Source organism: Notolabrus celidotus, chromosome 17 (genome assembly GCF_009762535.1).
Source record: "Notolabrus celidotus isolate fNotCel1 chromosome 17, fNotCel1.pri, whole genome shotgun sequence".
NCBI classification, from domain to species: Eukaryota; Metazoa; Chordata; class Actinopteri; order Labriformes; family Labridae; genus Notolabrus; species Notolabrus celidotus.
This window is the reverse complement of record NC_048288.1, coordinates 11,237,453-11,265,299: the sequence shown is the minus strand read 5'-3', so window position 1 is coordinate 11,265,299 and position 27,847 is coordinate 11,237,453. Positions and strand designations below refer to the sequence as shown.

Below are 27,847 nucleotides of genomic sequence, written 5' to 3'. Positions count from 1 at the left end.
GGGCAGATGGCAACAACAACTTTTTAACATATTAGATATATCAAAAAGAAGTTAAGACAATTAACCTAGGGCGAACATACTGTGTATCATATTTCATTGTATTGCATTGTGTCGTATTGTGTTGTCACATTGCATCGCGTCGTATCATATTATATCCTAAAGCATCACATTAAACTGTATTGTGTCATATTCTATAGCATTGTATTGTACCATATTGTATTATATCATTTTCTATTGAATCGTATCATATGGCATTGTATCATTTCATATTACACTGTATCAGATTATAACATACTATACTGTGTCATGTCTTGTTGTATTGTATCATATCTTACTGTAGAACAGAATAATAGAATAGGATAAGTCTTTATCGTCCAGCAAGGGAGAAATTTGCCTTAGGCTCTCCCAATACATAACGTGGGCAGAAGAACATTTACGCAAACACAATCAGGCAGAAAAGCAAGATTACACATTAAAACAGTTCATGTTATGTCAGGCGTCAGATCTCATCAGTCATTTTGTGAGGTTGAGAATTTTTATTGCACGCAGGATGAATGACCTTGTATTTTATCATACTGTATGGCTTTGGGTCATATCCTATTGCATTGTAGAGTTGTGCATCATAACCTATTGTAACATGCTGTGTCATGTCTTATCATAACCCATGGTACAGCACCATTTCAGATGGTATCGTAATGTAATGTATCGTAACATAACGTAATGTATTGTAACGCATAGCAATGTAACGTGAGGTAAGGTAAAGTATCGTATTGTATCGTTTTGTAACGTGACGTTGTGTAACGTAACGTTTTATAATGTAGCGTAACGCAACGCAACGTATCGTATCGTATTGTAACGTAACTTAAAACACAACGTAACGTATAGTGTTGTATCGTATAGTATCATATCCAGCTTGATTAAACTTTGTGTTCTGACTTTGGTGTGCTGCCACCCAGTGGCCGGGTTCAAAATGTGTCACACTACTGTTATTGTTATCTATGTTTTTTGAAAGCTGGATATATTTGGGCTTTCTGCTGACAGACAATAAAAGAGGAAAAACAAATTCTACGTTTTGTTATGTTTTTGTGGACCAAACTCTTTTTTTTTATATAAGTAGACTTTTTTTGTTCCAGGCTGTCTTTTATTGTCTGTCCTTTTGAATTCCACCTCTTCACAGATTGAAGGAAAAGTCGAGAGAAAAGCCTAAGTCTATTACATTCAAAGAGTTTTGGCACAAAGACCTCCACAACTTGGAAACTGTCGGGTAAATTCGTATGATGGTAGTGATATACCTGCATCAAGTAAATATTGATACGGGCACAACCTGACATGCATCATCTGTCAGACTGTGATGTAGGCTCGGTAAAAGGCTTTGGAAAAATGTTTTTATTTAAAGCTCCTGACTTTCATGTAAACGCCAATGGATCATACTGAAGGATCACAGTGTTTTGGAGTCAGACGATGTGAACCTGCACTGATGATACCACTGCAGATAAGTTTGCTGTGTGTCTGTGTGTGATAAAGTAAATGAAGTGTAATCCTCAAGGTTTAAGTAAGTCTGATGGATTCGGATATCAGCAGGTGCCCGACACGGTGGCTTTACTTTAGAAACAACATTGAGGCTTCCTCATTGCTGACATCAAGAAGAAATTCTGTTTACTCTCTGTTATCCTCTCTTAATCTATCTGTCTCTCAAAAGTGATGCGGCACAGTAATGTCAAACTTGTCCAAAGTGTTCTAAATTAATCAAATAAATAAAGATTTCAGTGATGATTTACTGCGATCAACTCTTAAATATTGACCCTGGTTTTTTTTGTCCACTGATGTTCTTGGTGCCATGGATGTCATCTACAGGTTAAATTACTAATAAAAGATGAATCAGTATTCTACATGAAGGCACGACGATTGATCAAAGTGATAATGGATATTTTAGCCAGTAAACATTCACAAACCCATCAAGTGAAGCGGGCCCTGCATCACAACGTTCGCCTGACTCATCCATCTATCAGCAGCATGATACATGATCTGTCTTAAGCATCCTGGTTATTAAAACGCCGTCATACCCTCACCCTGAGGTGAGCAGAGGGCAGAACGGGGAAGGTGACATACAGACGAACTGAGAGGTCGCAGGAGGCATGAAGAGGTGTAAATAAAAGAGGACCAAGTCATTGCAGCTCAAAAGTTGTATTAAATCCAGTTTCTGACTACAAAAACAATCAAACTGATAACAAAGATAGAAATATCTGCTATGTTACTTCCTGAAATATCTGATGGAAGAACTGTGAACAAGCTTATTGACAAAATTACTGAAGCACTAAGCCAAGGTCATTCGACATAGTCATCTCACATCCATACCCTTGGTTCACCTACTATGTTCATTGCTATCTACAAAGTGACTCAACATAATGCATGAGGCATATTTGCATTTTTGTATCTATCTATATTGTTTTGTTTTTTAATACTATGATTAATTGAAGTGGTTAAGTTTGTTTTTTTAAGGTTCAGGGCGAGCTCTTTTAAGAAAGTTACCTTTCCATGTTTTGCACATAAACACGAGAGCTCAGATTCACTGTGGCTTTTATTTCACACATAAAAAGGGATCAATAGCATTGATTAACTACAAAAAAATGACAAAATATGGAGATACAAGGTTTCTGCCTGAAGGCAATGTATACAACCCATAGACTCTATACAAAATTGACTTAGTATCTGTGATGTCACCCATCTGTTCCTGAGTGCTGGTTTGAAGCCGATCGTCAATGGGTGCCATATTGGAAATGCTGAACTCAACCTAACTTCCAAGCTAGTGTGAGGTAAAGAGGCAAGCCTTTATCCTTTTCGCTAACAGCTACAGTTTGCCCGCCTGTCAATCAAATCAGTCATGCCCTTATTTCGGCAAAATTTGTTTTGCAAAAGTTTAATATCTTTAAAAATAACAAGTTATAAAAAGATTCACCCCCTGTAAAGTGTGTGCTAATAGAGATATTAGCTACTCGGATCAAAGCCGTTTTTTGAACCAGGCTGTAAACCTGTCTATTAATGCTGCAAAGATCAAATTTTTTGAATTGGTGTGTATGTGGTTTCTGGTGTTTCTGCAGTCAGCCTCAAGCGAACGCTCAATGAACTGCAGTTTAAAACACTTCTGCATGGGCTTCATATTTTGAGACCGGAGGTTGCCGCTTGGGTTCTATACGATTACACCAGCTTCCTCCGACAGTGTTTGTTAGTTTAATTGGTCACTCTAAATTGTCCATAGGTGTGAGTGATTGTTTGTCTCTACATGTTAGCCCTGTGATTGGCTGACAACCTGTCCAGGGTGCACCTTGCTGGAGTACAGTAACCCTGGATGGGAAAAAGCACTGTAAGATGCCTGAGTCCACTTCCTATTTTCTTTTATTTAAAGGCATTAAAATACCATTACTTGAAACCTCATGTGTAGTGCCTCCAAAAACCAGCAAAAACATTCTGCTTCCAGCACTGAAATTCAGTGTGTGTGGAAAAGTGTGCAATGCGGTGTGACACTAAAACTGTCAGTGATAATGGAAGGTGATGATGATTCATGAGTGACAGGAATCATAATTTATTGCACGCAGTAGCGTAAATCACTGCATGTCAGGCTTTAAAGGAGAAGTAACTGTGTGAAGAAGGGTTTGTTACATCTACAGTTAAGGAAATAATGTTTATGTGATACACCTATTTGGCATCTTATTTAAATGCAGACTGTGGAAACAACAGTACATTTTATTACGTGCACCCAAAATAAGCTTCCTTATATCTACTAGCTCTAAACCAGCTGATAAATACAACAAATGTGTACCATGCATAGTGTATAAAATGTGCAGAGATATTTTCAGCTTTGCTCATCATCCTCCACTGATGCATTTGACTCTGTAAGCTTGTTTGTGTCTGCGTTGAAGTCTCAGCCAAAGACCCTTAAATGAACGTGGAGACAGTCTAACACAGCTTCTGTTACAGGGCAATTACAACTGGGACAATAGAGTAGTAAAAATTATTTACAATTAAATCTGCATTGCATTCACAGTCCTTGTCTCCCAGCAGTGCATGTAAATTTAAACTTGATTAAGAAGGACTTGGTTTCTGGGCACAGTGGGGGGAGTTCCCCTGCACGCAATCCCGTCTGCTAGAGTTGACTGTGTGGTCTGTGTGTGTTCACATGTTAACATGGGTTTCCCCTGTATGTTAATAAAGGGTTGTCTGGATATCAGCAGTGAAGGCTGTGTAATTACTGAGGACAAGAAAAACAAGTACCCCAGTCTGTGTATACTACTGTGTAGGTATGAGGATACATGTAATGCATGAGTGCCTTGCTTCACACTCTGCTTCCAATAAAGTGTGAGCATGAGGTTGTGGGGTGTAACAGTTGTGACTTTACCAGCTTCAAAATTACAGACACAGGATGTAAAAGTGTGAACATAAAGACTACATAAACACAGAATAACATTCCACAATCTTGGTTTTACAAAGGAAAGGCTTCTGGCTTGTGGACTTCATGTTATAAATGCATGGAGACTTTCCATATGAACAAACCTGCTTTATTTTGGTCTTTTTCACTGCCTGATATAAAAGTACATTCAACTCTCAGTATAGACAAACAGAACTGTGAGGAATCATTTGGGTGACAACAAAGGAGACCCTGTTGACTTGTATTCATGAGCAACAACCTCTGAGATTTACTAGAACCGAGATTTTGACCTGATTCATCCACAAAATTCTGAATTCATTACGACGTTTGTATCTGCAAGATGTGCCCTGTCAGCAATGTTGTGCATGAACGTACTAAAATGAACGCAAGAGTTAAAAAGAGCTGTGTTGTACAGCAGCCATAGTCAGATTTATGGCAACCGACAAACATTCAGCATGGTTTATACGTCTAGTAAACCATATGTAGTTAGCAGACTAAAGACTTATATGATTTCATAGAGGTATTGTTTCTTCAGTGTTTCTTTATTCTTAGTCATTTTATTTTGGGGTTTTCCCTGTGTATTTGGGTGTTAAAGCCAAATATTCTGCTGACAGGTTGTAGAGTTATACATGTGCTTCTAAGTTTTCAAAACTGCAAATTCTCTCCTGTGTTTAATTGAGATTTTCTTGGTCTTTAAACATATTACATGTCCATGATTTTTTATTATAATACAGAAATTAATGTAGTTCAGAAATTGCCAAGGATTGAAGAATGGGGACTGAAGTATAGGAGGCTCTACTGAAAAAGAATATAGGTGCAGCTAAAAAAAAGATTATGAACTAGTTCATTTTTGGAACCAATAATTTAGTTTTTTTTAAAAAGAACTATGAACTAGTTCATTTTAGTTTTTTATGTGAACTGAACTCTGAGCTCGCTCATTTTAGTGTGAACTAAGGACAGCTGGAGTCATGTGACCAAGGTTTCCCAGCAGTAATTACTGAATCAATGTTTATCCGACTCCTCTCCTCATCCACTTTGTTTGTCAAAGCACTTTGTAAACATTTGTTTTTAAAGGTGCTATATAGATAAAGTTATTATTATCATTATCATTATTATTATTATTATTATTATTATTATTATTATTATTATTATTATAATTCATTTTTTGTTTTTTATTTTGTATTTTTTCTATCCACGTTGTCTTTATTGGCCTCTGAAAACCTCTGTCCTGTTGACTCCAGGCCTGGCTTCGCTCATCATGAAGGTTTGTTGTTGTAGTTAAGTGAAATACAATCTAGTCAGCTGCAAAACACAAGCACATTCAGTTGGTGTACCTCGTCTTGCACATTAAAGTTCACTTTTATTTTGAAAATATAATGCCTCTAGCATTGAAGGATAAACAGAAAAATAAGCAATGAACCCATATAAAAGAGCATTAATGTTTGACAGGCTGAGAACTGTTTTCTGGTTTTAAAATTGGTTGTTGCAGTCAAAGCAGTGGCCTCAGGAGACTGTGTTAAATTTTCTTCAACTTATCAAAAATGTATAAGAGACCTGTATTAAGTATTTATAGAGTAGGGGTTGACACACTGGCAGCTTTAATTTTAGTAAACTGCTATGGTCTTTGTGTGTCAGTTTCATAAAAATGAACCTGGGCTACAAAAAGATACAAACTAATGTCTTTCAGCTGGTGTGCTTACTGCCTGCCTGCCTGCAACAAATGCTCTGTACGTCTTTGGTCATTCGACGTGTCATTGCATGTGATGTGCGTGCGTGTTTGTGTTTGTGTGTGTGTGTGTGTGTGTGTGTGTGTGTGTGTGTGTGTGTGTGTGTGTATGTGTGTGTGTGTGTGTGTTGTCAGTGAGTTTACTAGCACACCACAGAGTGTAAAAGCCACAGTGAATCTGAGCTCTCGTGTTTATGTGCTGATGACTCTTTCCTTCAAACCTAGGAGACCATTTAAAAACTAGTTTCCTCTTATATCCACAGAATGATGAGTTAGCAAAATGTATGTTCTATAAGCAGTATGTGCGTCCATCAAGATCCAGAAAATGGGTCCTCTTATATTCTGTGTTTAGTATTTTAATTCTGATATCTTATCTTAGCTTATCTATAAAGTGAGTGTGCCTCTCATGACTGAGGCCAGCCGCCACTCACATCTACAGCATGAGGGGGGAGAAAGATGGAGAGACACAGTGAGTGTGTGAAAGTAGGTCAAAAGGTCAGGTAATTCATCATCTGAGGAGGAGTCCTGATGCTGATTTTCAGATATTGGTTATAATGCAGCAGAGACATTTAAAGACTGTCAAGCAGCTGAGAAACACTGTGTCACACGGTGTAATGTTAGGAGATGTTGAGCTTAAAATGACAGTCTTAAAATGCATACTTGAGCATGTTAGTAAAAAACAAAACGAAGGTGTGGCCAACGCCAGACCTGTCATCAACCCAACAAACTGCATGGTTTTCACCAACAATACAGTAGTGCAGAGAAGTGTTGCTTCAAATTAAAGTAAAATGACCATCAACAGATTACAGATCTGTTCGGTCAGTATCAACTCACCAAGGCTCCTGGAGGTCCAGCAGCACCAGTAGGTCCAGGGTCCCCCATCTTACCCTGATGACACAACAGACATGTCAGACCTGACAATTGAAGGATGAGATTAAAGGAATATGTGCAAAAAATATGACATGTGTAGATTTATATTTCAGCAGTATTCTAAAGCAAAGGCAAATTAAGATGCCATGTCCACTAGTGCTGTTTTTTAATCTGGCAGTGCCTATTTTCTATTCAAGCTCTATGTAACTCAGTGTTTAGAATAGAGTAGAATTGTCTATTATCATTGCTGTGAAACAATGTGCTCAGCACAAAAATGCTATCAGTGTCGGCTGATTTTTGTCTCAGAGCTCTCAGTTCAACTTTTGGATCACATCCACGCTCATCAATGTCACTTCTTGATCAACGACCAATCAGAATCAAGAAGGGACGGGACTTCTGAAATAAATTTTGTGAACAACAACAGTGGAGGTCCTTATGGAGGAGAAAAGTTATCACACTCCTTTTTTGAAGGTACAATTTCAAAGTTTAGAGCTGCTGCTAATGCTATTACACTATTTCAATCAATAGTGTTTACATGTTTCTTGACAACCTGGGACAACCTACAAAATATTTTAACATAAGGTGCATTCAACAGTCATTGTGTTCATTCGTGGAAATGAAAATCAAATGAGGGCACATCTGAACCATATCCATTCCATCAGAGCATTAATGCAATTAAGTTTTTCTTCCCTATCAGTACAGAAAAGACTGAAACAACAGTCTGAAAGTGCTCCCTGTCGAAGTCATTTCCGTGTACCACATATAAACCACAAACAAGAAAAATCTCTGCATCACACTGCTTGACTCATTTGTATTTGCTGTGTTGTGAGTTTATCTGCAACAGCGACAGTGACGCATGAACACCAGCTTGTGTGGCGAGTCCTGTGGTTAGATTGTGCAGAGTAAGTCGACAGCTTGTTAAAAAAAAAAAATGAACAGCAACAAACAAGCAAATCTGAAGCCACAACACAACTACAAATAAAGTTTAAGTGATCCAAGACACGAAAATACACTCTCTGGTTTTCCCCTTAGACCTCTCCATGCTGTTACACTATATATTTTCTGAATTCATAACAGTGAAGTGGTATGTGAGCAGGTTCCAGTGCGTACCACTTTAACACACTGGCACTAGTAATGAACATGTGAAACAAGCTGTAAAGCATATTGTGGTATTTCAAGTCATTCATTTGTGTCTTGTTTTATGATGGTCCCTGCAGAGCTGACAGATGTTTGTTGATTATAGCAACTCTTGCAAAAAGAATCAGTTAATTTTAACTTCATCATACGTGTACACTGTACACTGTATGTTTCAGTGTATACGTGTGCTGTGTTACTCTCTCTAAATCATGTTACTTTTGTTTTGTCCTTTATGTTTTACTTCTACAATTCGAAAAAAGTAGGGACAGTCTCTGATGGTTTGCATATCATTTAAACCCTGTTGTTTCTTTTCATGAAACTGAAAAATGTTATTGTTATATGGAAAATATAAGCTCATTTTAAATTTGATGCCAGCAATGTCAGCAACATACATATTACCAAAAGTATTCACTCACCCATCCAAATGATCAGAATCAGGTGTCCTAATCACTTGGCCTGGCCACAGGTATATAAAATCAAGCACCTAGGCATGCAGACTGTTTTTACAAACATTTGTGAAAGAATGGGCCGCTCTCAGGAGCTCAGTGAATTCCAGCGTGGAACTGTCATAGGATGCCACCTGTGCAACAAATCCAGTCGTGAAATTTCCTCGCTCCTAAATATTCCACAGTCAACTGTCAGCTTTATTATAAGAGAATGGAAGAGTTTGGGAACAACAGCAACTCAGCCACGAAGTGGTAGGCCATGTAAACTGACGGAGAGGGGTCAGCGGATGCTGAGGCGCATAGTGCAAAGAGGTCGCCGACTTTCTGCACAGTCAATTGCTACAGAGCTCCAAACTTCATGTGGCCTTCAGATTAGCCCAAGTACAGTATGCAGAGAGCTTCATGGAATGGGTTTCCATGGCCGAGCAGCTGCATCCAAGCCATACATCACCAAGTGCAATGCAAAGCATCGGATGCAGTGGTGTAAAGCACGCCGCCACTGGACCATAGAGCAGTGGAGACGCATTCTCTGGAGTGATGAATCACGCTTTTCCATCTGGCAATCTGATGGACGAGTCTGGGTTTGGAGGTTGCCGGGAGAACGGTACATTTCGGACTGCATTGTGCCAAGTGTGAAATTTGGTGGAGGAGGAATTATGGTGTGGGGTTGTTTTTAAGGAGCTGGGCTTGGCCCCTTAGTTCCAGTGAAAGGAACTTTGAATGCCTCAGGATACCAAACCATTTTGGACAATTCCATGCTCCCAACCTTGTGGGAACAGTTTGGAGCGGGCCCCTTCCTCTTCCAACATGACTGTGCACCAGTGCACACAGCAAGGTCCATAAAGACATGGATGACAGAGTCTGGTGTGGATGAACTTGACTGGCCTGCACAGAGTCCTGACCTGAACCCGACAGAACACCTTTGGGATGAATTAGAGCGGAGACTGAGAGCCAGGCCTTCTCGACCAACATCAGTGTGTGACCTCACCAATGCGCTTTTGGAAGAATGGTCAAAAATTCCTAGAAACACTCCTCAACCTTGTGGACAGCCTTCCCAGAAGAGTTGAAGCTGTAATAGCTGCAAAAGGTGGACCGACATCATATTGAACCCTATGGGTTAGGAATGGGATGGCACTTAAGTTCATATGTGAGTCAAGGCAGGTGAGCGAATACTTTTGGTAATATAGTGTATTTCAAAAAAGTTGGGACATGGTTTACCTCTTTATTTCATCAGCTCTTTCTCTAACAACACTCCATAATCTTGGGGAACCATCGGGACCAGTTTCTGGAGTTTTGTCCAGTTCAAGCCAGATATAGAATTCTAGATGCTCAACTTAACTCAACTTGTGATACGAAATTCTTCAAAATAAAATAAAATCATTACGATGAAATCAATGATATAAAATCTAATAAATATCCGAAAAATAAAATAGAATAAAACTAAAATCAGATATAATAAGAGAATCAAATAAAAAATAAAAATGGTGTTAAAACAAAGGTAATAATGGTAATAATGCAGTCCATGGCTAAAAAGAAAATGACTCCAAGTTAAAAGCCAGATTAAAAATGTAAGTTTTAAATTTACTTTTAAAAACACCCAGAGAGCTTGCTGTTTTAATATCCTGACGTAGAGATTTCCGCAGTTTATGCTTATAAAAACAGAAAGCTCTCTGTCCAGCATATGAAGAACATTTAAAAGGGGAGCATTCGCGTGATCGTGGTGGAACATCAAATGACAGAAGATCTGTGATGTATGGAAGAGCAAGGCTGTCTAGAGCTTTAAAAACAAGTAAAAGTACTTTAAAAGCAATTCTAAGAGAAACAGGTAACCAGTGCAGAGTTCAGAGTCAACGGTGCTCGGTTTCCATTGTTGTATTTTTTGTTTCATGATGCACCAAATGTTAAAATGTAATACATGCTAGATGTAGCTTTGCATTGTCTAGCTGAAAAAAGGCATTATCTGGATGGCAGCATATGTTGCTCCAAAACCTGTATATATATTGTTCAGCATTAATGGTGCCTTCCCAGATATCTAACGTACTCATTGGCCCTTATGCATCCCCATACTATCACCGATGCTAGCTGTTGAACTGTGTGACAACAAGCCAGATGATCCCTCAACTCTTTCGAAGCACTCCAAAACAATGTCAGGTTTTGAATCATCAGACCACAGGACAGTTTTTCACTTTGCCTCAGTCCATCTTAAATGGGCTCAGGCCCAGACAAGTCTCTGACGTTTCTGGATCTTGTTTACATATGATTTCCTCTTCGCATGGTACAGTTACGACATGCATTTGTGAACGCAGTGATGAACTGTGTTTCAGACAATGGTTTTTGCAACTGATTTTGAGCCCATGCAGTGACTTCAACTTTAGGTCCTTGCCCTTGTACTCCTTGTGTGTTTTGTGGATTGAGAACTTAGATTTTTCCTGTTTTATTTTGTAAGGTCTTGTTCCCAGTGTGTCATGCCTTGTTACCCAACTGGTTTTTGTTGGGTTTTTAGTTATTGGACATTTTTTTCACCTTTAAATTTATATTTTCTTTTTTTCGCAAAAAGACAAAAAAAAAGTCCTTAATTCCTGATGGAAATCAACCTTGACAAGGCTGCTAGCGTGGTGTTAGTGCTGTTAAAATTGCAGTTATTTTAGAATAGTGGTTTTGGGGAGCCTAATTTCCTTAGATAAAAAAGATAAAGGCTTTAAAATCACTTCATATAATCAAACAAGACCATCTGAATTTCCAATACAGTAAAAACTGTGGTCATGCTCCAATATTTTCAGACAAGTGTAAAACAGAACAGGCCTGTATGGTCCTTAAATGTCAGGCAACTGGTTCATTTAAAAACAAGAGCTTGTGATGTAAGTTAAGTTGGCCCACTCCAGGCTCGATGTCCACCCCTTTGTACTTACTCGAATCTGCTCCACATCTTAACCCAGATTAATCTCTGGTCTAACAATAGTCCTGCTTCTGTGCTCTGCAGGGCTTCAAGTATGACACCATGAGGTCTGACGCCTGTTCCTTCTGTTTGAGCTCTCTGCTCACACAGAGGTTACCCAGGCCCACCATCACATATTTCTAGAGCAGAGGTCTGAATGTTGGCAGTGAGGAAACAACTGAATTAGCTCCCACTGCGTCTGTTTTCTTTTGAAGTGTCTAGCCGCACTACGCACATAAACCCATATGAGCAGCAGACCTCATAATTACACAGCCAAGACGCCCACCGCGGCCCAATAAATGAGGAGATGACATAAATCTCTGGACGTCTATAACAAGAGAAAATAGACAAGTGAATAGAGAGCAGGCTAACATACATCTGTAACATCTGTAAGCAGACTAATCTGCCACTGCAGACTGAAAAGACTGTAACTACTTGATGTGTCTGACTTTAACTACAATTGAATAAAGAGATCTGAAAGAAGCCACAATAAAAGATAAAGACTGCTAGTAGAACAATAGCATCACAAAATAAATCTGGGTCCTTTTTTAAACAAAGGATCAAACTAATTAGTGTTCTGTTAATTCTAGGTTGGGAGCCAGTGAAGCTGAAGCTGACATTGCAAGTGGAGCTACAGATTGTGACCTCATCTTATCGTGCATAACTGGTTTTGTCTAACAGGCCAGTTATAGCCATTTTAAACAATACCATGCAGCTCTAACCCTTTCATTGAATTTATACAGGGAGCATGTGCGCTGTCAGCACGTTAGGTTTGCTCCATCCAAGGGCGCATGCCCTACTACACAGGAAGCATGTTTGAAGCGTAGCGGAGCTCAGAGCAGCCAGGATTAGCTGGGTCCAATATAGAGAGAACAACATACAAACAACAGGTTACAGAGTCCTTCTGTGGTTGAATTATGGCTAATTTTGATAGTATCCTGTTACTTTTGTGCTTTTATCATTGCTGAGTATGATGCATAACTATAAAGATTTTTTTTTCAGGTTTAGATGAGTTTAATATTAATAATTGTGTTCTACTCTGTTGTCCTTTTTCCTTCTGACACAGCTATCATCTTAAAGTCCTGTTATGGTTGACATGGATCACAGATATGCAGCTGTTTTGTAGCTGTTAACAATAACGTCCATAACCGATGAGTATTTCTGATATATACGATCTTTGAAGCGGTCGGGAGTCCGTATGTGGTGTTTTAATTTGAAAGTGAGCGATTGTTACATGCATCTTCTCTGTTCAGCTTGACGCGGGCTTGGCACATGCTTTGTTGAAAATAGACTTGGCCCGCGTATCTTTAGCGGAGACGCATGGGGGTAGGTTCCCGAGATGGAGGCGCTCCCATTGTAAATTGGGTGTTAAAGGCCATGTAGATGAGGAGCTTGGATTTCCAGAAGTAATTCCAAGTTGAGTTGCTTTCTAGGGTCAGAAGGATTACAGCTTGACATCCCAACACCAGTTTGCAAAAGTCAAATTTTCAAATGCAATGAGACCATACGGTAAATTTTTTATATTCATAGGTGTTATCAACATTTGGATATATTCCCACCCATAAGAAAAACAAACCTCTAATAGGCTGCTAAGAAAAATTGTAAGTTACATCATCCAAATCACTTGTCTTTCAGTTACACATTCTCAGTGAAATGGATTGCTCAATTTTGAAATATTTCAGTACTTCACATTGCAGTTAAAAAGCTTTTCATTTCTGTTATTATTTTCCCATTCTCGGATGCGGCACATACGTGTTCTTTTGCCTGCACTGCACTACGTAAGAACATGTATCTGTCTGACCTGGAATGCCTTTTGATCCCACTAGAGGAGCTGGAAGATGCATCATGTAATTTATAAGAAGTATTTGATGTTTGTTTCCCTTACATGCATGGGGACATTTATTATAAATGTCTGACATTTGTATACAACGTAATTAAGAACCGGCTAGTCGTAACATTTTAAAACATTAACACACTGAGAAAATCTGTCAAGAATCCGACAGGTCATGAACTCCCAGGTCTTGAACTTTTTATTGGCATCAATTCACTGTTCCTGACTGCCAGATCAAAAACAAGTCAGCACCGTCTTGAAGATTTAAGGGTAGGTTCAGCCATGTGTGCCTAATGACTACTTTTCACTGAAGAAACAGTCCCTTTAAAACTTTTGGATGTATGTCCCATGCAATCTTAAGATAAACAGGGATTTACGTGCTGTCATTTCAAATCTTAAATGCCATATTTTAAAGTGCCACAGACAGAATTCCATTCATGTCTATTATAACAGGTGGAGCCAAATAAAAATAAAACACCCACAACAATCTGGATGATAAACTATCATCAGAGGTGAGTGAGAAAGTGTGGTTTTGTGGCTGTGTTTGTTGTTGTGTTTGTGTGTAATTTAGGTGAACTGACTGTTAAACTGGGCCATCTTATTTTAAAATGATTGTTTGTTTTGGCAAAGCAAGTGAGTGCATTCAGTGAGGAAAAACAAAATCATAAGAAGCTCTGCGTTGGTTTATATGTTGATTCACTCTGCTAAAAGAGTGGCTCGTTGATTAAACTAGCTTGAAAATAGCATATAATTAAACCTGGGTTAAATTAACATCTGAAATAAAAATGTGTTAGTATTAATGATGCCATCATGGAAAAACACTGGGGCAAGGTGTATCTGTGGAAAGTAGACAGCCTTTCTAACATGTTGTTTGTGTGATAAAACCATGGACTGTATAAAATATGGACGTAGTATCCGTGACGTCACCCATCTGTTCCTGAGAGCTGTTCTGAAGCCAATCGACGGCGGCAGCCATATTGGAAATGTGGAACTCAACCTGGCAAAGTGTGACGTAGTGTGAGCCTCCGAGCCAATAGCTATGCATTCCCGACTGGGAGTCATTTCAGTCATGTCCTTATTTGGGCAAAAACTCGGAAACTTAATATCTTCTGAACCGTCACGTTAGAAACAAATTCACCCTATGTACAGTGTGTGCCATTAGAGAGATTGCCTTCTTAGGGCCAAGCCATTTTTTGAACCAGGCTGTAAACATGTTTATTAATGCTGCAAAGATCGTCTTTTTCCCATTCATATCTATGTGGTTTTTAATGTTTCTGCAGCCAGCCTCAAGCGGATTCTTGATGTATTGCAGTTTATAACACTTCCACATGGGCTTCATCGTTTGAGACCGGGGTTTGCCCGGTCACATCTTGTTGGATTTGGTTGCAAAGCTACATGGTGAAATGTTTTGTTAAAATAATGGAAGGTCATGGTTCTAAGCAATGCTTGTGCCAGCAAGGTTATGTACATGAGCTACGGTACCTGGACTCTGAACTCTGCACTGGTACGATGGACTTCAACTTTGTTCTTCTAGTTAGGGCCAGTTTGAACCGGTTTTTAGTTATGCTGCTATAGGCTTAAAATGCCGGGGGAACTGACACACCAGGTGTGTATGTGGCATGCCAAAGCCTGGTGAGAGCACAACTCCTCTCCCTTTCATGTCCATACATTAAATACCAAGGTATGGGTATCAGTGACAATACATAAGACATTGGTAAAATCAGACACAGCACATTGACATGCCTGTCAGCTGAGCTGTCAGCTGCTATGGGCTGGCATTAAGATCAGCTGAGAAGTGAAGGCTGAACTTTAATTTGTGGCCTGTCTGAACTACTGCTATTCTTAATAAAAACTCCTCTCAGGCGCTGTAATCAAAATAGTTTTTGAACTAGTACTGCACTGCAGAAAATAAGCAAAGTCAGAGTGGATTTCATGATAATTAGACTCTGAATCTTACATTGTTTTGAGTAATCGTTAAATACATATGTTGCTTTTTTTCTGGAGGGTTGCGTTCAAGACTTAGAGTACAAAAAAACAAAAACATATTGACTGATTATGTGTTCTAATAAAAACATTTTACCTTTCATTTTTTGATTTGTTTTCTTGGGTGAAAGTTCAGTTTTTTTATTTATTTTTGTGCTTCAGTTGGTTTCCACTAACCCACAAACCCATGGGCCATGTGCGTTCTGCTGGGGGGTTTGTACATCTGTCCTTGTGAGGAAAAGCTGATAATTTGAGGGTCTAACAGCCTTCAGGATGGAGACAGATGTAGTTAGGGGCCCTCTGAACTTGAAACTAAATTACAAACATCAGAGCTTAAAAATAAACCCAACTGAAAGGAGTGGCTTCTTTCTTATTTGTAAGAGGACACTATTGTCTGTGTTTACGTTTTGAGCAAACAGAATTTATAGCTTTCCACTATATCTTAAGACTTGCTGACACACTTCCGCTTCTGTTGTCTTGGTTTTCAACAGAAAAAAATGATAGGAATGTCCCCTTTTCCCAGACATTAAACCATCTTTTCAAATGACTTCTTACAGGTAAGAGTTATAGCATTTTAAATTATAGAGGTGAAATGAGATATGCAGAGTTTTTATGTCTGTCTAATGTGAAAACCTCACACAGAAGCTTCTGAAAATCCATAATTTTGGTTGCAGACAACTCTGCATGATAATAAGAGACCAGAAAGTAGCACAACACTTATAATTTTAACATGCTGACTTGAGTGTGAAACATGACATCAAACATTGTTTGAAGGTTGATGTATAGCAAGTTGCTTAAAGAAAGCACTCTTATGTGTATGTGTGTGGGAGAGTGTGATTAAAGGCCGTGCTGACGGCCTTAAGCCTTGTACAGCATGTCTGAGTTTAGGCTTCATTAACATTCAATAGAGCTGTCATGAATGGGTGGGCTTAAATTCTTTACAGTCCGCAGGAGATTTATCCTGAGGCAGCGACCACACTTGGAGCAAACTTGGTTCTGATACAACCTGGATGCATTTTGTCTACCTCTACCAGTGATTTTAACCCTCAGGTTAAGGGTTAAAGTTGCACAGGGATCAATTTAACACTGGGCTTGAGCAGCTGTATACAAAGGACAGATTCTGATAACATACAACATTGCAATATTAGAAATAAACGTACAATTGTCAAATTATACTTAAAGCTTTTGGAAATACTGGAGTTGAAGGTCCAAAGTCTCTCACTAAACCCTGACCCTCACATAATAATCTACTTTTTGTTACAAAGACAAAGTTATATTTGTTTTCAGGCCATCTGAACCTTTGAGGGCTCTTAGGAATGAACACGTTGAGCTACCTGCCCTAACTTTACCCCCTTGTTCCAATCCAGTCCAGCTGGTGGTGGTAATGCTCTTCTAAGCTGTTTGGCCAATAAACTCTAGATGAGGAAAAAAAAAAAAAAACTTCTATCCTTTTACGTTTACAGCAAGCAGCAAATTGTGGGGTTGAAAAATGAAGCAAATACAGAAGTTCAAAAAACTGCCATTTACTGGCGTGAATGTATTTTTCATAACTCATCTGTTTTGATTGTTAGGGCTTCAATGTATGGATTCGGCATGAATTGGGCATGGCTGATTTTACTGACTGCCTGGCCATAGGCAACGGCCTCAACTCCACCTCCTTGCCTGTTTCTATAACATTTGAAAGTTAGATGAAGTCTGTATTTCCAATGCGGCAACTCACTTCGTTGGGCTTCACAAAGCTTCCTCAAATGAGTGACAAATCACTGAGACTACATCCATGTGTTTAATACAGTCTGGGGTTTACAGTGAGAATTAGCCCGTTACAAGACAAAAACATGTTTGAGGAACAATAATTGAGCCAAGTCGGCATTACCTTGCAAAGCCCTGTGTTTAGGGTACACAATGGTGCCCCCCAGACAGAACAAGACCAACTCCCCTCCCCCAAAAAAAGATCTGCTTTTGATAACTCTATAAAGTCAGTCATGTGGTAAGTGTTTAGTGTAAACTCCTCCTTGGGTTATTGAAATCTTCAAATTCCCAGGAACAACTCTGAGGACATGACCTCAGTGCCCCCATAGTATTGTAGCTGTGGCCCTGGCTCACAGGTCACACAGTCAATGGTATAATGGTAAAGAAAATCTTGGTTAGATGGGCAGTAGATGGAGAATGCAGGAGACTCTGAATAAGGCAAGATGCAGTTGGTAAATCTGAAAAATGTAGTCATTGAGCTTAGATTATTTTCCCCATGAACAATACCAAAAGTGAATATAAACTCGACTTGGATTTCTTCTTCTGCAAATATGTAATGGTTTATAAAAGTGGCAACAGCTTGCAGTTACTTATCTAGCTTGTGATTGGCTGCAGCTTTAAGTTAAGTTGTCACCATTGGACAAATGGACCAGAGGAGCTGGAAATAGCTTACAATGGAGTAATGACCATGTGTGTCCTATAAGGCTAGAATAGCAGCACAGCTATAAGCAGAAGAAATTAAATACGGTTTAACATTAATACATTTAATTACCCAGCTGTGCAAAATGCTTGACTCTGATTGGTCAAAACCCATTGACAACCCCTTGATGAAGGTTATTAACTTTCACTACCATGAGCAGCGCCAGAGGCAAACTGATCACACGTTAATCCGCGAGGTCCAGAATATTTTGCTTCTGCTTGTTGACACCATAGACCATAAGGTGAGGTAAAACCATTAGCTTCCGTTTGCATCATATTTGTAAACAATGTGGCTAAAACATTAGTTTTGGTTAGCATGCTAAATCAGCAGGCTACAGACATTTTTATATTGGCTCCTGTCCAACAATATTGGCAATGGCAGTCGAGCAGGTGGGTGAAACTTTAGGTTACCTGTCAATACAAAGAAACTTCAACTAACGCATTGGGGATGACATTAGTAGTGTGTCAGGGTCCTGTCTCACCCTGTCTGGATTCTATTTCCCATAACTACCTGCTAATCATACATTACCCCCCTATTAATAACACAAACATTATACGGGATTATTACACTTAAGCTCCTGAAAGAGGGAAACATTACAAATTGAGATATCAGGAACATGCTCCTTTTTTGAGGTAATTAATCCAAGAGGTTTAGGTGGTTTAGGCCAAATCCAAGTTTAACCCATATATTAGGTGGGTGAACAAGTGCTACCAGGTCTCCCTAATATGATATTGGAAAATTGCAACATTAAGCTTTTAAAGTTACATCAGATGGCTTTTATGCAATAAAGACAAGGGTGTGATCATTTTAAATCAGTACATCAGTGATTTAATCACTTTGGTACTATATAATTTTGAAGTAATGAGGGAAACTAATCAAGTTATGAGAGGAGTCAGAAAAGGAAACTGCATTAGAGTACCTGCTATATGTCAACCTGCATTTTGAATTAAAGCAGCACATGAATAGAGTGCTGTACCAGAAGGGAACTCATTTGCAGGTCTTTGCAGGTCTAACAGTTCACAGTTGAGAACATGTGTTATGAATCACTCAGTCTGCCAGCACAAGAGTAAATGTCATTAACACTCGGCACATGCACAACAAAACAACCCAGAAGATGGTGCGTAAGAGGCATACTGGGACACATGGCAACATGGGCCGGGCTGGTAGAAAATGATGGTTTACTATTGAGGAACAAAAAAAAACGTGGAAAAATGGTTTGATTGGAAAGCCTTGAGTTGAAGACAACAAGAGACCATCGGAAATGGGCAAAAGGGTCCCAGGCAGTGGGTCTATACCTCAGTCAAAACTATCAATATTACCATTCCTTGGCTCAACCACAATACTGGTAACAAGCAGTGTTACAAACTCCACATGGAAAAAACAGATGGTACTGGAAAGAGCTACACAGCTGCAAAGACACTGCATGTTGTGGACTCTGTAAATCATCATGTAGGAAGGCAGTAAACCCCTTTCCCTCTGAGACCACCAAAACAAACTGCTGCATCTTACAATGTATATTCTGGATCTGATTCTCTGGTATTTGTTCAGCATTTTGCTCTCTGCTGAAGCCTTGTGTACTAAGATGTCCTTCTTCAGTCATCACCACAGCCTTGGAAAGATGGTTTGTATTTGAGCTGAATTAAAACCTTGTTGAATCTATGACGCTCTCATCTCAACCCCCGGTGTATTTATTTACACATTTCACCAAAGTAAATGTCCATGTCCGACTTCAACAAATATTAGCAGAAAATTAACATTTGCATCCAAAAATACTTCAAACAAATGCAGCCAAGTACTCTGCATGTCTGTTTTCGTGATTTATAACTGGCTAGTTTGTAAAAGCAGGGACTGGATTTCATGCCGTATGATTTGCTTTATGCCATAAAAGCATGACAGAAATAAGGTGGGAATAGATATTAAAATGTCTCATGAAACATGTTTGCTATGAATCCAAAGTTAGCTTTATAGCAATGCCAACACACTTGGCCTCTTGAGCATCAGTGCTTACAGTAAGTCACTTCATGTTTCAAATTAAAGCCTTCGGGTTGAAGACAATGTCACAGCTGAAACTCTGCCCTTTTAAACCTAACATTACACTAAACAAGCAGTTAGTCCGTCTTACGGCAGACGTCACTGGGTTCTCTTAAAGGCAGGCCGTTTGCTGTAAATCATTAGGACGCTCAATGTTCCCTGACATTGCATGAAGAAATCTGTTTGTTGGTCTTGTGGCATCTGTCAGGTCAACAACGGATTTTTCCAGGAATTTGTGATAAGTGAACCATCTGGCACTCGACTTCTATAGTTGCAAATTACAAATCTGTTTAGAGCTCCACTTATCTTTATTTCTGTGATGCCAAATGGACCAAATGAGTACATAAGAGGTGTTACTCATGGGGACAAGACCACAGAGAATAATCTACAACACAACACTACAGCAGATTTCCGCTATCACTGTTTCAGAAGCAGCCACAGCTGTTTTCAGTGATGTAAATCTGATAATACACCAACTGTGCAATACATTGTCAGACACCCGCAGTTAGCAACAAGCAGGTGAACATAGCGGAGCATTTACCAGCTGCTGCAGAGGGAGATAATTCCCATAAGAGTTGGTGACTGAAACTGGGTAAACACTTGACTTCCCTTAATCAAACTCCTTTGTGTCAGCTGGATGTGAACAAAATGAATGATTGCCACCAGATTTGGCAAAACCATTTTCTGAGGTGATGATATGTGAATGAGCTCTAAGCTTGTACAGCCGCCCAGAAGTCATAAAATGTATTAACAAAGTCGTCCTTGCAAGTGGGGTGTGAAATTTCTGTCAAATACAATTTATGTAAAAAAATATTGTGCTCATGGTCTACTGGTTTTTCAATCTGTGTGCCTCCTGAAGAAAGAAATGATTTGGTATATCAACAAATAGCTGTCTCAGTAAATTGGAAACAAAGTGGCGAAGTGGCGAGCAAGCCATAAAAATTATTGGCCACAGAGATCCAGATGACTTCCAGTTTGCTGAGTTATCCGACATAACCGCAGGAGAGTTTTCAGGATAGCTCTGGAGCTTGCAGGCTCATTTTGTCTTTACATGTTAGCTTTGCAGCAACAACAGCTTCCTAGCAAAAATCTATGCCAGATTGAGTTGCATGTGTTATGCTTGGTTTATAAAGTTTGGTTCCGCTGAATTATCTTCTTCAAGAGTTCATTGCGTATCTTGGCTCTCTGTACTGTATTAGCAGCTGCTGTGGAAGTATAAAAAAACAAGGCAGCTGCTAACTTTAGCACCTATTTGTGTCTCTGGTTGAGTTGGCATTACATGAATGGGATTGAAACCTCTGCCGTGGCACTTAGCACAATAGGTGGACATGTCCATGTCTTAACTATACTCCAAACTTACCAATATAAGCTGTGCTGCCAAATCATAATGTCAAATCTAAACTGCATGTTGCATTCAAAGAGCTCCTGAAGAAGATTAGTAGGATGTGTAAACCTCAGGGAACACACCTTGATTTGGTTTGGGTTGGGTTTGGGTTTGGCTTGTGGTTATCAGTTGGTTGGAGTTTTTGTTATTCAAAAGTAACTCAGCAGTAAGCTGCTTGCTATATTTCCAAAACACATTTACCGCATCCCCCCACCACCCCCATCCACATATGGACACCAACTGTGTGCCGTCTCAACCTCACCACTGTGTACCACCACCCTTCACTTGGTGTGGAGCACTTCCAGATTCTCGGGGAAAGTAGTTTATTGTGATAACAGGAAGAGTCCCAAATTACTGAGCTTGGACTGTGACTCAAACGGGTACAACACTCAAATAAGTTCAGAGGAGACTCAAAATAGCATTACACACTTGTAGCTGGTGGGCGTGCTCACGTGCCTGCAGATGTGTACATGTGCTCTTTCATTTAGCCACTTGTTCTTTTTAAGTCACTCCAAGGAACATCCCATCAAGTGTGTAGTATGTGGTGTTAATTTCATTAACCTGTTGAAGTGGATTTCAGATTGATGTTAAAACTTTGAATTAATGTGCCTACTTATACCTGTTTAATCAGTCAGTTGCTGTATGATACTTTAAGTACAAGCATGGAAAAATATTCGGACTGAAGCATGTTTCTCTTTCACATAAGAAGAAAAGTTGTATAATAATAGTTTCACATTTTTAATTGTCTTCACCATCATGGTTTTAACATTCTTCAGCACGACTACCAAGAATGACAGAACTTCTCTCGTTTCTGTTTCATTTAATTGTTCCATTGTCTTTAGAGCATACATTCCTACAGACCTTCCATATGACAAAAAGCTTAAGAAATATTGCTTTTTGTTGTCTATTTATTAGAAATCACACGTGTTTTTAATTTTGCTGCCTTCTTGTAGACCAAGCATTGCCTTGTTTGTCTAATTATTTGCAGCTCTTAAAACCTCCCTCATTCATGCACTGGTAAGTAAGAATCATATCTGCTCTGGATTCTTATCTTCATCTCTTAATTGTAGCACAAAACTATTCAGCTCAACATTTAGTAAAAATATTTTAACTTCAGCAAAGAGGTGCACAGTCACCCAGGGGCTTTATTTATATAGCTGACAAAGCTGCAAAAAAGGAGCGACTGTTCAGACAGTTTCTTAGATGTCACAGCGCAGTGCTAGTTTCTTGCCAACTATGGCTAACATATGTATGGTTGAGAAGACTGAATAAGAACCTAATATTTTCAAAGCAATGTCCATTGGTATAATGTACCAGCAGATGGTGCTATTGATTTTTGCCATTGATCCCAATAGCATCATGATAAAGCTACTATGATTCATGAATCTAACTGTAGGCTACAGTATTTATGCACTTTCATTAGCTCTTGCTATTTTTGACTTGTTGAAACACACTGCCTTCAATGTTTGTGTATGATCGCTCTGTTGCACTCATTATTGCGCTGATTTAACTTCCACAGAGAGACATGCTCGATGTGTAGCCTAATTACAGCCTGGGCTGTAATTAACAAAGGTAAGAAGCTAGCCATGTGGAATATGTTGTGGCTAACCTGCTCCCTGACTAGCATTTAGCTGCATCTGTGGCAAGAGCCTTCCTCTAATCCTCTCCCTAACTGCTCCACCTTTCCTTTTCTTCCTTTCCTGTTATCTCTGTGTTATGTCAGTTAAGAACCAGCAAGAAAATGGTTGCTATGTGCATTTTGAGGGATGCGATAATGTCACATCTTGCAGATGGCGGCTGGGACACTGCAGGAACTGTCTGAGAGAGCATTAAGAGAGTTCTCTTCACTCATTTCTGTTGTTCACACTGACTGCTCACGGCAGGCCAAATAGACTCTCAGCCCACTGAGAAATGTCCACATTCAATATGTGCCTGCCAACAGTCAAACCTAAGATGAAAATTAATCTCATTGTCAGTCAAACCCAGACAAAAGTCTACTCCCAGTGTTGTAAGTCTAGTTTGAATATCTTGTTGACAGTTGTCCCAGAAGACTGATATCTTAGTATGTGATATAAATGTTTTTTAATTTAGTATTCCACAATCAAAAATGTTGTTATGTTCATGTCCCAATTCCCTTCTCTTTGGAGCTGCGGTCTGCACTAACCTTTGGTCCTGGTGGCCCAACCTGTCCTCCGCTCCCTGGTTCTCCTGGCTCCCCCTGGTTAGACAGTAAACACTCTGAGAAGCAAAGTGGAGCAGCAGCAGCCAGATTCAACACCATTACAGTAATTATCTCTTTCACGTCAAACACTGTGCTGCTAACACTGCAGAGACTTCTGAGACGGGAGGAAATCCCAAACACACTCGTGCACAGAGGAAGCCAAACCTTCCAAAACTCAGGACCTGTTCTCTGTACTTCTGTTTATATGTAGCAGAATTATTTACTTTACTTCTGGCCAGAATGGTTATGTTGTTATATCTAGCATAATGTTTTATTTTCATGAGCAGACACTTCAGGTTGTATGCTTTCATAGCCTGTCACTGTCACATAAGCTTGTTGAATGCATGCTGTAGAAACATGACTGTTGAGCACAACTGGATCTTACCATTGGTCCACTTTCTCCTGGAGGCCCCTTCTCCCCTATGTCACCTGGAAGACCCTGCATACATACAAAACTCCTATTAGTTTATAGAGTTCTTAAAAGTATCTTAACTTCAAAATTATACAGGTGAATAAATGATTGGTTTTCAATTATCGATAGGTTTTTCATGACACATCAAGTAACTTAAACTCTTTACTGCAAACCACAAATAACATTTCATGTTTGATCAATTTCAGTGTCTTTGGCATCCTCTTAACATTATACAAATATCAAATATGTCAAATTAGATAGGATAAATTGAAAGATCATTTCTGAATAACTTCTAATTTTCAAAAACGATACACTCTTGCCTCATATATTTAGCATTCTATTTAATGCAGAGAAAATTGATTGTGTAATACTAAAACATATCATTTAGATATCCAGCTGGATTGGTAAACATGATATAATTGTAATGAATGACAATAAACTACATAAATAATCATGATATAAAACAGCCATGTCTTATGTAGGGAAACTTCAGAATATGCTGTTTGTAATTCAACAGTATAACAAGACCATCGTCAGATCAGAAGAAAGACAACTTGCAGTGTCAAGGCTTTATATGTTGCATTAAGTTTGTTCAATAAAAGGGTTTTGAGTTTGTTCAATAACAGGGTTGATAGAATTGTAGATTATAAATATGCTAAGCAGCAGAGCTAACTGGGGCTAACCTGAGCTGATCTGCTACAAACCAGAGATTTTTCTAGCAGTAAACTGGTGGGCCCCTCCTCAGCCCAAGCACAGTCTCACCTTGAGTCCTTGGGATCCTTGTTCTCCTGGTAAGCCTGGTTCCCCTCTATCACCCTGAGCAGCATCAGCAGAAAAAGACACTATAAGTGCTGGCATTTGATCAGAAAAGACACAACACACAAGCTGCATCTTAAATGTCTTACCATGAGTCCTTTTAGACCAGGCTCCCCCTTTGGTCCTACTGGCCCAACTTCACCCTATTAGGCCAAAGGAAGACAGAAAATAAAAACATTCAATTAAAGTCACTAAACAGTATCAAACATTTTTGAATTTCTATTATTAAACTGTAAGCACGTCCATCTAATTTTGAAGATCCAATGTAGAAATATTTAGCCTTGTTACACTAACGCTGATGCCTCACAGAAAGAAGGTTCCTGGTTTGAACCCTAAACTGAGCAGGAGACTTTCTGTTGTGTGGAGTTTGCATGTTCTCCCTCTCTCTCTGTGTGTACGAGGCTTCCCCCCAGAGTCCAAAAAACATGTTTGTTAGGTTAGACTGGTCAATCAAAATTGTCCATAGGTGTGAGTGGATGGATATTTGTCTCTACATGTTAGCCCTGTGATAGGCTGGTGACCTGTCCTGGGTGTATTCTGCCTCTCTCCCAACAACAACTGGGATAGGCTCCATCCCAAAGCTACCTCAGCAGGGTATGGAGCATGAAAACAACAGTACAGATAATGGATGGATGAACAGTTTAAGGTTTAGATAAAGTTCAACGGACTTGGTATCATCTGCATAACAAGAGACACAGCCATATCAAGACTATCTTCCTTTAAAGCAGCATGAAAACCCTTTGGTTAGAGAGCCACAAAACACTCTTTGTTAGTATTTTTTCATTATATATTTCATATTTAAGTTAAATGAATAAAAATTATTTAGGCAATTTAAGACAATCTAATGCAATAGTATGGTCTTGAGGCTCAATAAGAGATTTTCTATTTTGGCATGACCAGACAACAAATGTTGGAAATTATGACACTAAAACAGCAGTCTCTGTGCAATGTTGTTGGTGAGACACTGATACAATTTTGGTAGTAAAAATTTGATTGAAGAAAACTTCCTGGCAATACTGTAGCTGACCTAAGGTTGTTTAATAGGATTGTGGCATTTTCCCTGTCACTGGCGTAGCTGCAGTGTGGTACAATGCAAGTGAAGATCAGGACTTGCTCTGTGGCTATGCAAAGGTGGTAAAATGCAACAGCATTTTTTCTTTACCTGCAGCCCTGGTAATCCAGGAGGGCCGGATACCCCAAGTTTCCCATCTTTTCCCTGGAGACAGAGAAGAGATACAAGGATTTGATCTGGACAACATGTTCAATGAAGACCGTTTAAGTGTTGAAAGAAGTAATAAGAAGAGTAACCAGCACTTACAGGCTTACCATCAGGTCCTGGTGGCCCCTCCCTTCCTTTCTCCCCTCGGAAACCCTGTAGCATTAAAGCAGCCAATCAAGACATAGTCATATTCGTTGGTTAGTGTACTGTAAAGGTGGATTGTTATTTAAAATACTATTTTAAAGCTCTTGTGAGGAGTTGTAGCTGCTCATAAAATAGACTGAAGTTAAAAGTGATGCTTTTGTATTAGCCACACCAGCAAACAAGACTATCGCAACAAGACTGACAGTTTGTTCACTGTAACCTCCCTGTAACTGCTGCAAGGGTGTAGGTGTCAGACCAGAAGGATGACAGCGCACTCATGAAACAGCCTTTTAAAAATTTCCACTACAAATATTCACAGGGAGTAATACATATAAGAGGTTTTACTTTGTCCACAGGGGGCGCTAGCATCTAAACAAACAGAATTCCTCACAGGAGCTTTAATGCTTTAAGTAAGAGAAGAGTAATCAATTCAGTGAATTGATATACAGACAATATCTCTATAAAGTTTGCCAACATTAGCTACCTTGAGACTGTCAGCAAACGTGACTGAATTGACTAAAAGTAGTGATTTTTTTATTGCTTAAGCTATTTTAAATTCTCCTAACAGTTAAACATTCTTAGTTAAACTTTGACATCTAAATGATTTGTAATCACATGCCAAAAAACAAACAGCTGTAGCCACACCAGCTATGTAATGCTTTCCAGAGAGCGATTCATATGTGATTTATGGCAAGGCCACATACTGTATAATACTTTTCAATGCAAGGATTCTGCCATGTTTAAGTCAACCAACTTTTTCCAAGGGCTGCAAAACTAAGTAGCTCTCTCCAGTAAAAAATAAATAATAATACAGTGTCTGTGTCTCATCAGAATGGAGTCACCACATCTAGAAGTAATTAGAGGTCATTAGTAGACACAGAAGCTGAGGTCTAAGAATGTATATTTTTGGTAAAATGCACCAATTCCACATCAAATACACACAAATTAGCTTCCTAGTTTCCAATTTGCCTGTTGTGGTCATAATTCCCTTTTCCATACAGCATGTGTCACGATGGATTAGTACATAGAGAGCCACCAGTGTGTGTAAAACCTTTCAATATAATAGAGTGCTGATGTCGCTGTGGTGCTTTACTACAATGTTGCAACACCAGAAGAGGGGCAAGAGACATGTTACACATCAACTGGCTCTGAAAAGTGTGTGTGCTTGTGTGTGTGCTACCATGCGTCCTGGCAGACCACGCAGCCCCGGTGGTCCGACCACACAGTTGCAGTCTTCTTCCTCCGTTGTGGCTGTTCGATTCAGAGGACACTGAGGAAACACAAAGAAAGTGCTGTCTGCAACACAAAGCAAACTTAAAGCTTCTTCATGAGGTTGAGCGTCTAAAGATCTTCCTTTTGTGATTATTTATACATCATAATTTGTGTACACTGGGATTTGGTTAGAGTGTTTCGTACACGTGACATCCATTTTCTGAGAGAAGAATCCCTCCCTTGTGGCTTTGTAATGTTTTCTTTTCTTTCTAGGTTTTCCATTATCCAAATCTCGGGCTCAGGGGTGATGCATGCCCTACAGATTATCAATCCCCTTGAGGTAAACTGATATTTTTGGTTGGATTTGGGCTTTTTGACTTATATAACAGTTGTCTAACAATCAAGGTTTTGTTTTAGTCTGAATTAACGGTGATAAACAAAGTTGATGCTTTCCACTGTGTATCTCAGAGGCGCATTAAAATATGTGTAAGTGACAGAATAGAAACTGCACTTACCCTTTCATCGTCCTGTGCAGAATAAGATGGAGGACAAGAGGAAAAAAATGTTATAATAATTGTTGTCTCCTTCAGGTAACAAACTATAGAGAA

The 27,847-nt window shown here is 39.2% G+C and overlaps 1 protein-coding gene across 1 annotated transcript in view; it reads right to left on the bottom strand.

Moving 5' to 3' along the window:
- si:dkey-225n22.4 (collagen alpha-1(XXI) chain) overlaps positions 1 to 27,847 on the bottom strand; it is a 72,882-nt gene that overhangs the window by 37,445 nt on the left and 7,590 nt on the right. The window contains exons 10-18 of the mRNA XM_034706126.1: positions 27,755 to 27,766; positions 27,208 to 27,297; positions 25,983 to 26,036; positions 25,827 to 25,880; positions 24,754 to 24,807; positions 24,611 to 24,664; positions 23,822 to 23,875; positions 23,380 to 23,433; positions 6,984 to 7,037 (exon numbers count right to left, since the gene is read on the bottom strand). Coding sequence (XP_034562017.1) covers positions 6,984 to 7,037; positions 23,380 to 23,433; positions 23,822 to 23,875; positions 24,611 to 24,664; positions 24,754 to 24,807; positions 25,827 to 25,880; positions 25,983 to 26,036; positions 27,208 to 27,297; positions 27,755 to 27,766 — 480 coding nt within the window. The remainder of the gene's footprint in view (positions 1 to 6,983; positions 7,038 to 23,379; positions 23,434 to 23,821; positions 23,876 to 24,610; positions 24,665 to 24,753; positions 24,808 to 25,826; positions 25,881 to 25,982; positions 26,037 to 27,207; positions 27,298 to 27,754; positions 27,767 to 27,847) is intronic.